General features: G+C 48.3%; 1 protein-coding gene across 6 annotated transcripts in view; it reads right to left on the reverse strand.

The window, feature by feature from the left end:
- Nucleotides 1–12,537, reverse strand: part of NCF4 (neutrophil cytosolic factor 4) — a 554,470-nt gene that overhangs the window by 22,057 nt on the left and 519,876 nt on the right. For all 6 annotated transcript variants that reach the window (XM_063940668.1, XM_063940669.1, XM_063940666.1 and 3 more), the window contains one exon: nt 7,322–7,449. In XM_063940668.1, coding sequence (XP_063796738.1) covers nt 7,322–7,449 — 128 coding nt within the window. The remainder of the gene's footprint in view (nt 1–7,321; nt 7,450–12,537) is intronic.

A 12,537-nucleotide genomic window follows, 5' to 3' on the forward strand; every position in this document is an offset into this window, starting at 1 on the left:
ATGTGTGAGCAAATACGGGGCAGCAGAATCTGGAAGTCACTGTCTTAAAGCCATGCCTGCTCTCGTCTTTCATTAATCTGCAATATATTCATTTTCAGGTACAGAAGTATATGTATAGTTATAGTAGTGGGATATCACGTTTTGTATACTTGGAATGCCGCTTTTATAACTGTCAGATGGATCAGTGTTGTCAGATGTAATTGGTGTGAATTAACACAAGCCATAGTAGCAGGACATCACGTATTCTGTGTGTACCAGAAACGCTGCCTCCTTATTATCAGCAGGACACCAATTGTGCATAATAGAACTACTGTTATTCAAATGAAGTTAGATCTAACCCCAACCGTACAATTCTGTCTGCAAAACAAATTGTTTGGTATCTTATATTTCCGTCACGGGATTTGCGGTGTAGTAGTTCTCTCATTGGCTGCGCTGGCACATGCCATCAGCCGTCAGCAGAAACGAAATCCACGTGTCAAGACCTGGGTCTCTCTAAAATTTCTATTGGCTGGTGCGAGTACAGATCTCTCACCTCATATCCAATGCGTGAGCAAATACGGGGCAGCAGAATCTGGAAGTCACTGTCTTAAAAGCCATGCCTGCTTTCTTCTTATATTATTGAATACAATAGGTGCGGAGTCACGCATCAGATAGAGCATTGTATATTTTGAACCTGCGATTCTTTTACTACATGTTTTGGTGTATGTCTTTGTGGTAATATTTCGCCTTTTAAATATATGTGAGTATCTCCTACTCACTTTTACTATACGATAATAAAAGCTAAGTTTTAGTTTAAACTTTCCTCTGTACAGAGCTTTTTTTCCAATGTAAGCAAGATCAGTTAGAGTGGTCCTTATATAGAGTCTGGTGCCTTTTTCTCCAGGCACTTTCTGTGTACGTGTTTACTCCTAATTGTACGCTTGGCTTCATAGTCTTCATCATCATCATCAGTACACATGAATCTCCCATGTACCTGGTGCAAAAGATGTGTCTGAAACCAGGCAGAATTACAGGTACAGCATGCACAGCTCTGTATATCTAGCAGATCCATTGACATGCCTTCACTGAAGTTTGCCTACATGCCAATGCCCAGAGGCGTCACCGGATGTGGTGTCCCCCGGTGCGCACCCTAGATCTCCCTGCGCACCGTAGGCGCGCTCGCTGTGAAAGGGGGCGTGGTCTCTTATAAGAGTGCATCGTCACATGCATAGAGGGCGTGGCCTTCCGGGGATCCTGAACTCGTAACTCCGGGGACGTGCCCAGCATCTCCGGAGATGCAGGGCTGTACTGGGCAGCCCCCGGAGACATCTTCTTCCGCCGGTTTCGCTCCTCATCAATGACAGGAGCCAGGTGCTGTACGAGGCTGTCACACTGCAGCACCTGGCACCTGTCACTGCGGAGGAGCAAGCACTTTGGTGTCACTCCCTCCGATGGTGACACCCAGGTGCGGGCCGCATGCCCCGCACCCACCTTATGACACCACTGCCAGTGCCCCCCCCCCCCCCCAAAAAAAAAAGCAAGTATCTTTGTATCTGGAACAAACCATGTTGCCATGCAAGGGGAGCAAATACATTTATGTTTTCTCTGTGCATGATAAATACTGTCTGCTTTATTTTTACACTGCAATTTTTTTTACACCTCACCCAAATGTAAATCTCTGCCCCACTTGCAGTGCAACAGGGTGTAAAGTGGTCCGGAATGGGGCGAAACTGTGTTTGGTCACTTGTATTTGGAGGTGTAATGCGTCCCACTACTTCCAGCCCACCTTGCCGGTCACTTTGTACAGGCAGTTCCTGGTTGAGTCCCCACTGTCTAGTGCCACCTACTCTGTCAATGTGGGAGATGCAGCCCACAGCACCTCCCCCAGCCAGTGCCCACTCAGATGGCGCAAGTCATTGTGCATCCATCTATCCTGCCCTGCACAGAGGAGCCGCTGTCAATATGAGTAGAGACAGGTGAACCCACACGGACACCATGTGATGTACTGGAGTGCAAGAAAGAAGTAAGAAAGAGAGGGCACATGAGGGAAGACACGCTAGGGAGTGGCACATGAAGGAAGATACACTGTATGGGGGAGGCACATGAGGTAAGACACGCTGGGGGGGTTGCACATGAAGGAAGACAGGCTGGATGAGGGGGGGCACATGAAGGAAGATACACTGTATGGGGTACAACACATTAGGGAAGACATGCTGCAAGAAAGATACACATGAGGTATCACTGATAACCTGTGTCAAGGGGAAGAGCTGTGAGGGATAATTGGTGTCAGGGGGAGGGCTATGTCAGGGGGAGAGCTGTGTCAGGGGAAGAGCTGTGTGAGGGGTAATTGTTGTCAGGGGAAGAGCTGTGTGAGGGGTAATTGTTGTCAGGGGGAGAGCTGTGGCAGAGGAAGAACTGTGTGAGGGATAAGTGGTGTCAGGGGAAGAGCTGTGTCAGGGTTAGAGCTGTGTGAGGGATAAGTGGTGTCAGGGGAAGAGCTGTGAGGGATAATTGGTGTCAGGGGGAGAGCTGTGTCAGGGGGAGAGCTGTGTCAGGGGAAGAGCTGTGTGAGGGGTAATTGCATACTTGCCTACCTGACCCTCTCCATGAGGGAGAAAATGCTCTGTTCCTGGACTTTCCTGGTAATGTATGATTGCCATCACCTGTGGTGAGCTAGGTAATTGATAAGAAAGGTGTTTCACCACAGGTGATGGCAATCATACATTACCAGGAAAGTCCAGGAACAGAGCATTTTCTCCCTCATGGAGAGGGTCAGGTAGGCAAGTATGGGTAATTGTTGTCAGGGGGAGAGCTGTGGCAGAGGAAGAACTGTGTGAGGGATAAGTGGTGTCAGGGGAAGAGCTGTGAGGGATAATTGGTGTCAGGGGGAGAGCTATGTCAGGGGGAGAGCTGTGTCAGGGGAAGAGCTGTGTGAGGGGTAATTGTTGTCAGGGGGAGAGCTGTGGCAGAGGAAGAACTGTGTGAGGGATAAGTGGTGTCAGGGGAAGAGCTGTGAGGGATAATTGGTGTCAGGGGGAGAGCTATGTCAGGGGGAGAGCTGTGTCAGGGGAAGAGCTGTGTGAGGGGTAATTGTTGTCAGGGGGAGAGCTGTGGCAGAGGAAGAACTGTGTGAGGGATAAGTGGTGTCAGGGGAAGAGTTGTGAGGGATAATTGGTGTCAGGGGGAGAGCTATGTCAGGGGGAGAGCTGTGTCAGGGGAAGAGCTATGTGAGGGGTAATTGTTGTCAGGGGGAGAGCTGTGGCAGAGGAAGAACTGTGTGAGGGATAAGTGGTGTCAGGGGGAGAGCTGTGTCAGGGTTAGAGCTGTGTGAGGGATAATTGGTGTCAGGGGAAGAGCTGTTTCAGGGGGAGAGCTGTGTCAGGGATAAGTGGTGTCAGGGGGAGAGCTGTGTCAGGGGAAGAACTGTGTGAGGGATAAGTGGGGTTAGGAGGAGAGCTGTGTGAGGGATAAGTGGGGTCAGGGGGTAAGCTGTATTGGGGAGAGCTGTGTGAGGGATAAGCGGTGTCAAGGAAGGAGCTGTGTGAAGGATAAATGGAGTCGGGGAGAGCTATGTGAGAGATAAGCTGTGTAAGGGGTTGAGCTCTGTCAGGGGGAGAGCTGTTTTGGGGGAGGGTTGTGTGAGGTATGAGCGGTGTCGGGAGGAGAGCTGTGTGAGGTATAATCTATGTGAGGGGGAGAGCTATGTGAGGTATATGCGGTGTCGGGGCGAGACCTGTGTGAGGGATACGCAGTAAGTATCAGGGCGAGAGCTGTGTCAGTGGGAGACCTGTGTGAGGTATAACCTGTGTGAGGAATAATCTATGTGAGAGGGAAGAGCTGTGTGAGGTAACCTGTGTGAAGGACAAGCTACAGTATGTGAAATATGATAAGCTGCCTGAAGAAGTGAATTCTTAGGGAACACTGTTAATTAGTCCTGTAACCATTACTGTGAGTAAGTAATGCGTGTATACGAGAGACACAGATCTTCTGCATAACAGATGGGCAGAGCTGGGAAATATTATAATAAGAAGAGATGTATGTTGGTGTAGTTTTGTTAACAGAATTATGTGTCAGTAGAAGGGTTTTATACGGAAATCGATAACATACAGGCAGTCAATGGAGGGACTGATAGAGCGGAGCAGCAGAAGATTCATCGTTTTGCAAGGAGGGAAGGGCTAGGGGTGTGACTTCTGCCAGGTGAGTTATAGGGGAGGGGCCAGTGATGTGGCACCCACGGGGGGTGCGGGGTAGAGGGCAAGTTCCACCACCTTTTTAGGACCACTTGAAGAACTGCAGTGCAGAGGCGTCACTAGCGTTGGTGTCACCCGGTGTGGTAATTCATGGTGTCACCCCCCATGGACCTCCTCCCCTATCACACCACACGGAATTCTGGTGAAGGGGGGGGGAGGGGGCCGTGGTGATGGGGAGTCAATGTTTTCGGACCATTCCGTCATGCAGCCGCTGTGACCCAAAAGATGGCGGCCTGTCGACTGCCTTCACAGCTAGACTGCGGAGGCAGGGGGCTACCCTTAAAATGCGAGCGCATCTCTGTATAGCAATGCGCTTGCTTATCAGCGGGGGAGCGGTCCTGGTATGTGGGGCGGCCTTGCCCTGTGCTGGACGGCCCCCCCTCATGCTAGAGAAAGCAGTTGTAGTTTTGCTACTTTTAGCAAAACTACTACTGATGCTGAATTAGGCCCAAAATCCATAGCTATGCCAACAGTCATGGATGCTGCATACACACACACCCGCTAGCGGCCTAAACATTATTGCAAAAACTACGGGAAGCGGGAGCATTGCTTCCCACTACCCCTGATTATTCCCCAACGCCGGCTCCCCCTTACTGCTCTGGGCAGTAGGAGAATCGCTCTCCCACTGCCTGTGTCAAGTGTCGTCTGTCTATAGCCAGAAGTGCCGCACTGTTTTGAATATGCTATGAATATAGTTTGTGAGGGCACCGGACACAGTTTTTCTGTTTAACGGAGTGTCGAACCATATGCTACATATATATATATATATATATATATATATATATATATATATAAATGTGTGTGTGTGTATAATATACACCCAGTATCATAATATGTATACACCCAGTGCAATGTCACAGAGATCCTATTGCCTGCTTAACCCCCCTGCCCAAGTATTTCCTATCCCTACCCGCCTCCATTCCCCTAGTACTGCCCAAACTTCTATCTACCCTTACCCCCTTAAAACCCCCAGTACTGCCTGCCCTCACACCCCATAATATGTGATAGGACACAGAAATAGTTGAGTAGGACCCCAATTTTTTAAAGTGAGGAGTCCCTGGGACCCACAATTTTTTTTTCTGTGCACGATCACTGCAACACCCATTAGCACATTGATCCACCCACCCTATCAGCTGACATAACGCTCCCCTCACACAGCAGCACCCATACTTCGCTCACATAGCATCCACAGTACGCTCACACAGCAGCACCCATACTGCGTAACACAGCACCCATACTACACTCAAATGCACCCATACTACACTCGCTCACACAGCAGCACTCATACTACACTCACACAGCAGCACCCATACTACGCTCACATAGCATCCACACTACGCTCATACAGCAGCACCCATACTACACTCAAACTGCACCCATACTACGCTCACACAGCAGCACCCATACTTCGCTCACACAGCAGCACCCATACTATGCTCACACAGCATCCACACTACACTCACACATCAGCACCCATACTACGCTCACACAGCAGCACCCATATTATGCTCACACAGCATCCACACTACGCTCACACAGCAGCACCCATACTATGCTCAAACAGCATCCACACTATGCTCACACAGCAGCACCCATACTACACTCACACAGCAGCACCCATACTACGCTCACACAGCACCCATACTACACTCACACAGCAGCACCCATACTACGCTCACACAGCAGCACCCATACTACGCTCACACAGCACCCATACTACACTCACACAGCAGCACCCATACTACGTCATACAGCAGCACCCATACTACGTCATACAGCAGCACCCATACTACGTCATACAGCAGCACCCATACTACACTCAAACTGCACCCATACTACACTCACACAGCAGCACCCATACTATGTCACACAGCACCCATACTACACTCGAACTGCACCCATAGTACGCTCACACAGCCCAAATTAGCCCCCATCCCCCATCCCCCACAGCACTCAGTAATCCAACAATTTATACATCCCACATTCACCACCATACAGACACATACACACATCAGAAATCGATTCTGCTCATCATGGACATGGAGAGCCACTATAGAAGTTACCTGGCATCATGTAGCAACATCAGCAACAACTACATGCTCGTGTAGTTACAGTCTGGGGGCGGAGCTTGCATGTGTCAGGCTCAGTCAGGACCCGAAGTGAGGAGAAAGTGGACGCTGGAGGAGAGGGGAGGGGTGACCAGTGCACTGCCTGCACGGGTCTGTGGCTGCTGCCTGCTGATCTCACTGACAGGTGAGAGTGTCGGGCTTTAGGAGGCGGGGCCTGGGAGGAGGGGGTGTGGACGCAGCCGTGGACCAGGCATTTTCATGTCAGGGGATGGGGGTGCGTGTGAGTGTGCGGCTCGTTTTGGTGTCACCCTATTGACGGGTGACACCCGGGTGCGGGCCGCACCCCCCGCACCCACCTCATGACGCCACTTCTGCAGTGCAACATTGTTTTGCCCAGTTGCTTGCTTTTTTTGCTTTACTTACGAACATGAAGCAGGCCCATTGTATGATATTGACACAAAGCCTGGTTTAATTTAACTACACACACGTTCAACTTACTTAGAGATCTGGTTGCGCATCGGATAAGCCAAATAATAGCCACATGGCAAATTGGGGTGGTATTCATGTGACTGCCGGTCAGCTGACCGACAGTCACATGACCTCCTCCACCAGCCCGACGGCTCACTATCCCGATGGTCGGCATGCCGACCAACAGGGACTATTTCCACTCGTGGGTGTCCACGACACCCATAGAGTGGGAATAGAACCCGTGGCGACCGCAGCGTGGCGAGCGCAGCAAGCCCGCAAGGGGCTTGCTGCACTCGCCCCTCCCCGCCGGGATCCCAGCGTCAGTAAGCTGACCGGCGGTCTCCTGACCGCCGGTCAGCAGTACTACACCCGGCAAATTCTATATAATAATACATCTGGTTCCACTTTATTAGTCTACATCAAATATATTGGCAGACCAAAAGCTGAGCATATGAATGTGCCTTGACCTAAGTGCAGAATGTATATTATGACATCCCCAATATAACAACAAGCTTTTATATTTTGAGTGCAATTTGTGAATGATTAAAAACCTACATTTTCCGTGTCTGTGGCCGCAGCCTGCGTAAGGCTCGAGGAATCCTTTCACTGTCAAATGTTGTTTGGTAGAAAAAAATCCGAAGATCATCATCCAGCAGGATCCAAACCGGGGCGTCCAGGAGTCCCTGTGAGACACAATGAGACTGAAGCTGGGATCCATTTATCCTATTACAGATGCTGTTGATCAAGAGGTTGTAGTGATGTTTAAGCTTATAGACAGATAGGGGGATATTCAAATGAAAAGTCAGTTGGGTGTCTGTTTTTTCCTATCTAATAGACACCCAACCAACTTTTCAAACAATTGAATTCCCCCCATAATATCATGTTAGCTAATGTTACACCCCTTTACCAAACAGGGAGAGAGGCACATTTTCATTTAATGAAGGAAATGTTTGAAAGTGGAAACCTGCTGACACACTGTGCAAACTGCATTTTGGGACTCTGTGGCCAGTATTTACTAAAAATCTGAGTTTGGCCGATTTGTGGTTTTTTTTCTAAGTCCCAATCCGGGAATTCACTAAGCACCAATCTCGGCAGTGTTTGGACTATTCGTAATGGTTTGAATGACAACGTTCAGAAATACGAATGAATAGACCATCGGTCAAACGCGGCTGTTATTTCATAGAACACGGGCATTCACTATTCATTCGTATTTGGGTGTTAGTTTCTGAGTGCTCAAGTGCGGGTCTGGTTTTTTTCGATTCGTTAAAAAAAGCAGCAATAAAATAGACCTGCTTTTTCCAGTCGAGTTTGGATAACCATGCACGGATCAGTGAGATCTGTGCATGGTTATCTATGGGAAAGGGTCTGTTTAGTGTAAAATCTGAATAAAAAATTGTGTGGGGTCCCCCCTCCTAAGCATAACCAGCCTCGGGCTCTTTGAGCCGGTCCTGGTTGAAAAAATATGGGGGGGAAAAATGACAGGGGTTCCCCCATATTTAATCAACCAGCACCGGGCTCTGCGCCTGGTCCTGGTTCCAAAAATACGGGGGACAAAAATCGTAGGGGTCCCCCGTATTTTTGAAACCAGCACCGGGCTCCACTAGCTGGGGAGATAATGCCACAGCCGGGGGACACTTTGATATCGGTCCCTGCAGCCGTGCCATTAAAGCCCCAACTAGTCACCCCTGGCAGGGGTACCCTGGAGGAGTGGGGACCCCTTCAATCAAGCCGAAAGTAACCTCACCGCTGACCGCAAAGTTCCCACCATTGGCTACAATGGAGCGCATAGGCGCTACATTGTATCTGTGCCGTGTGCTGCCTGACAGACACTACAGGAGCACACAGCCAATCAGGAGAGTGCCACGACGTGGCGCTCCCTGATTGGCTGAAGGGACCCTCTTTGACACGAGTCAGGGGGGGTCCTGGCAGTCGGGGAAAGGGGTCCCATGTGTAAACATGGGGCCCCTTTCAGTGCGTGGTCGGGTTTCCATTTTATTATTTTGCCAAGTACGTGAATTATACAAAGAACAGAAGGTACACTGGATTATGTGAGTATAATTTTTTTCACAGGTACCCCTAGGATTCTACATGGAGAAGAGGACCGAGCCTCGTGGGAACATAGGTAAGTATGTGTGTATGTTGGTGTGCATGTATGTAATAAAGTTGTACTGTCACGGTGTGTGTGTCCTGTTTTTATTGGGGTATTTTTTTAGTAGTAGTACTACAGGTACCAGCGGGCCCGGTTTTCCACCGCATGCTGGTACTTGTGGTTCTCCAAGTACCAGCTTGAGGGGGAGGCTTGCTGGGACTTGTAGTACTGCTACTAAAAACAATATTCACATTTTGTAAGCAAGGCTATCAGCCCCCCATCCGCCGCCCTTGGATGGGGCGGACAGCCTCGGGCTTCACCCCTGGCCCTTGGGTGGCTGGAGGGGGGGGACCCCTTGATTGAAGGGGTCCCCACTCCTCCAGGGTACCCCGGCCAGGGGTGACTAGTTGGGGTTTTAATGGCACGGCCGCAGGGACCGATATCAAAGTGTCCCCCGGCTGTGGCATTATCTCCCCAGCTAGTGGAGCCCGGTGCTGGTTTCAGAAATACGGGGGCCCCCTACGCTTTTTGTCCCCCGTATTTTTGGAACCAGGACCAGGCGCAGAGCCCGGTGCTGGTTGATTAAATATGGGGGAACCCCTGTCATTTTCCCCCCCATATTTTTTCAACCAGGACCGGCTCAAAGAGCCCGAGGCTGGTTATGCTTAGGAGGGGGGACCCCACGCAATTTTTTCTAACTTTTTTAAGACTTTAATGAACTTTTTAAGGTACACAATGAAGCCCTGCATGGATCTCACAGATCCGGCCGGGATTCCTTGTGTTTTGTCAGGCAGTGTTTTACTCATCACTCCCGTAAAACACTGCCTGATATTACGAATCACATAGACATCGGGAAAAACGAATGTGCAAAACTCGGCAGCTTAGTGAATGACCGTATCAGGATTCAAAAAGTTGCAGTAAAATGCACCCGATACCATTCGAGATCAAACACCCTTCAAAACGGCAAAAACACGAATATTAGTAAATAAACCCCCGTGTGTTCTATTTAATAGGAGCAGATCAGGGCATTCCTTGTTGAATGTGGGAATGTGGGCTGGGAAAAGTTATGCAGCTGGTATTCCGAGATTATGTTTTGTGGACCATTTTATTTAGATGAAATTCAAGCAGTGGAGATGATGCATTTAGGAGTGCATTGCATGGTTGTCCTATATGCTAAAAGGGTGGTGGTGGGAATTTCTCAAACATTCTAAAGAGGACAAGTGGAGGTGCTGCCCAGCCCATAGCAGCCAATTAGAATGTTCTAGATCAGGCCTGGCCAACCTGTGGCTCTCCAGCAGTTGTAAAACTACAAGTCCCATCATGCCGTGCAACAGTTTTGCTATTAGGGAATGCTAAAACTGTGGCAGGGCATGCTGGGATGTGTAGTTTCACAACATCTGGAGAGCCATAGGTTGGTCAGGCCTGTTCTAGATAAATCATAATTGGAATCTGATTGGTTGCTCTGGGAAAGTTGTCTTTTTATTTTAATACATCTTTAGAGGTGGTGTAGTTTGAACTTGTCTGAAATTTCAATGGGATTGCCACACACACACACACATTTTGAGGGATATTGCATTTAAAGTAGAGATGTGCTTGGACCCCCGTGTTTTGGTTTTGGGTCTAATTCATCACAGTGTTTTGATTTTGGAATGACCACCCTCAAGTGTTTTAAGTTGGATTCGGATTTCGGTTTGGTTTAAAATCAATAAAAAAAAGTAAAAAACATCGATAATCATTGATAAAAATAGTCAATAAAAATCAATAAAAGCAGCTAAAATCCATGTAAGTTTTGGAATCAAAAACCCAAACTTTGGTTTGGATCAGATCTCCTCGGAGGATCCGGCCTGGGTTTCGGTTCGGTTTGGATCCACAAAATTTGTCTGAAGTAGGATTCTGGCGCACCGAACCACACATCTCTAATTTAAAGACACATTCAAATGGCTCTATGCCTAAAGTGCTGACACTCAGTGATGGCATAACATCAGTGATATCCTGTAATTATTGCCATGTGTCCGGCACACAAGACCATAATCCAGTGGTTCCCAAACGCTGTCCTCAACGCACCCCAACAGTCCAGGTTTTAAGGATATAATGCTTAGGCACAGGTGACTTAATTAGTACCTATGTCAGATTAATTATACCATCTGTGCACAAGGTGGGATATCCCTGAAACCTGAACTGTTGGGGTGTTTTGAGGACCGTGTTTGGGGACCACTGCCATAATCAAAACATTTTTACTTGCTATTTCATACCTAAGATTGCGTAGAACTTGCAAACACTGCCATCACTATGTGTATGGGCAAGCTGAACAATCAGAATAAGCAATCTCTTATCTGGGCTTGCTCACTATGTTTAAAGTCTCAGATTTAATTTGAATGTACAAATTTCTCAATAAAAATAAAGTTTGTAGGAATTCTTTTTGGAATAAAAGTAATAATATTGCTGCATGTCTGAGTACCACAAGTGGACTGATCAGTAGCACCGAAAGAGAGACACTAATTACCCAGTCCGGGCTTGTAGGAGGGACCTGTGCACCCCCCTTCTTACCTGTCAGCCTGCAGCCTCTCTTCCCAGCCTAGCAAACGCTACTGTGGATCCGAGGAGGCTGCTGCCACTGAGTGTAGGGGGGTTAGTGATCGCACTTATTGTGCCCTCACTTTATCTGTCCCTGACTGAGGGACACACAACGCACTCCTAGGCAGGTTGGTGATGCTCTGCAGAGCATAAAGAGTGTCTTTTTTTCCACATTTTTTTAAAGGGGACATGGCCACACCTCAGTGATTAGACTAGGCCCCCCTGTATTACCGGGGCCCGGACTGGCTCTCTACGACCCTGGGGTTGATACCATGTTTGGTTCAAGAAAAAAATGGGAGAATTTATACCAAAATCAGAAAATCATTGAACAAAAATATCCTTACTGTGAGTACTGTACAAAATATGTGAGCAATATAATAGTACAATTAATAATAAAGTCTGAAGCAGGACTTGGCAACATGGCTTACTGTACTGGTGGGATCCATATGCCATTGTCCAACACAATAGTATTTCAAATGTTTTAACTGTCCCTTTTGTTGTCAGTGATCATAAATTACATTATAAGTTTCATTTTTATGTATTTTCTTTTTTATATACAACTTCACCATTTTTGTAAAGAGTTGCAGTACCATAAGTACTTTGTATGTGGAAATTGTAAAGAGGCTTCGTTATCTTTGCAAAGAATTCCATGGCTGATTCTGGGGGAGATGTACCAAGCTTGGAGAGTGATAAAGTACCAATCAGCTCCTAACTGCCATGTTTGAAAAAAGGCTGTTAGGGAGTTTATTGGCTGGTACTTTGGGGGTCATTCCGACCCGATCGTACGCTGCACTTCTTCGCAGCCGTGCGATCTGGTCGAAAATGCGCATGCGCGGCGGCCGCATTGCGCAGGCGCATCGATGCCCGGCGACGACGCGAGCCAAGAAAGCAGTTGCAGCGGCGACAGCAAGAAATTTGACAGGGGAAGGCATTCCGGGGCGTCAACTGACCGTTTTCTGGGAGTGGTGCGGCGAACGCAGGCGTTTGGAGGGCAGATGTCTGAGGTCAATTCCGGGACCTGCATCGCTGGATCAATTGCACAGGGTAAGTAACTCTTACCCTGGTCTACTTCTACACAAAACTTTTTTTGCATAGCAGGGCTACACAA

Source organism: Pseudophryne corroboree, chromosome 9 (assembly GCF_028390025.1).
Source record: "Pseudophryne corroboree isolate aPseCor3 chromosome 9, aPseCor3.hap2, whole genome shotgun sequence".
NCBI lineage: Eukaryota > Metazoa > Chordata > Amphibia > Anura > Myobatrachidae > Pseudophryne > Pseudophryne corroboree.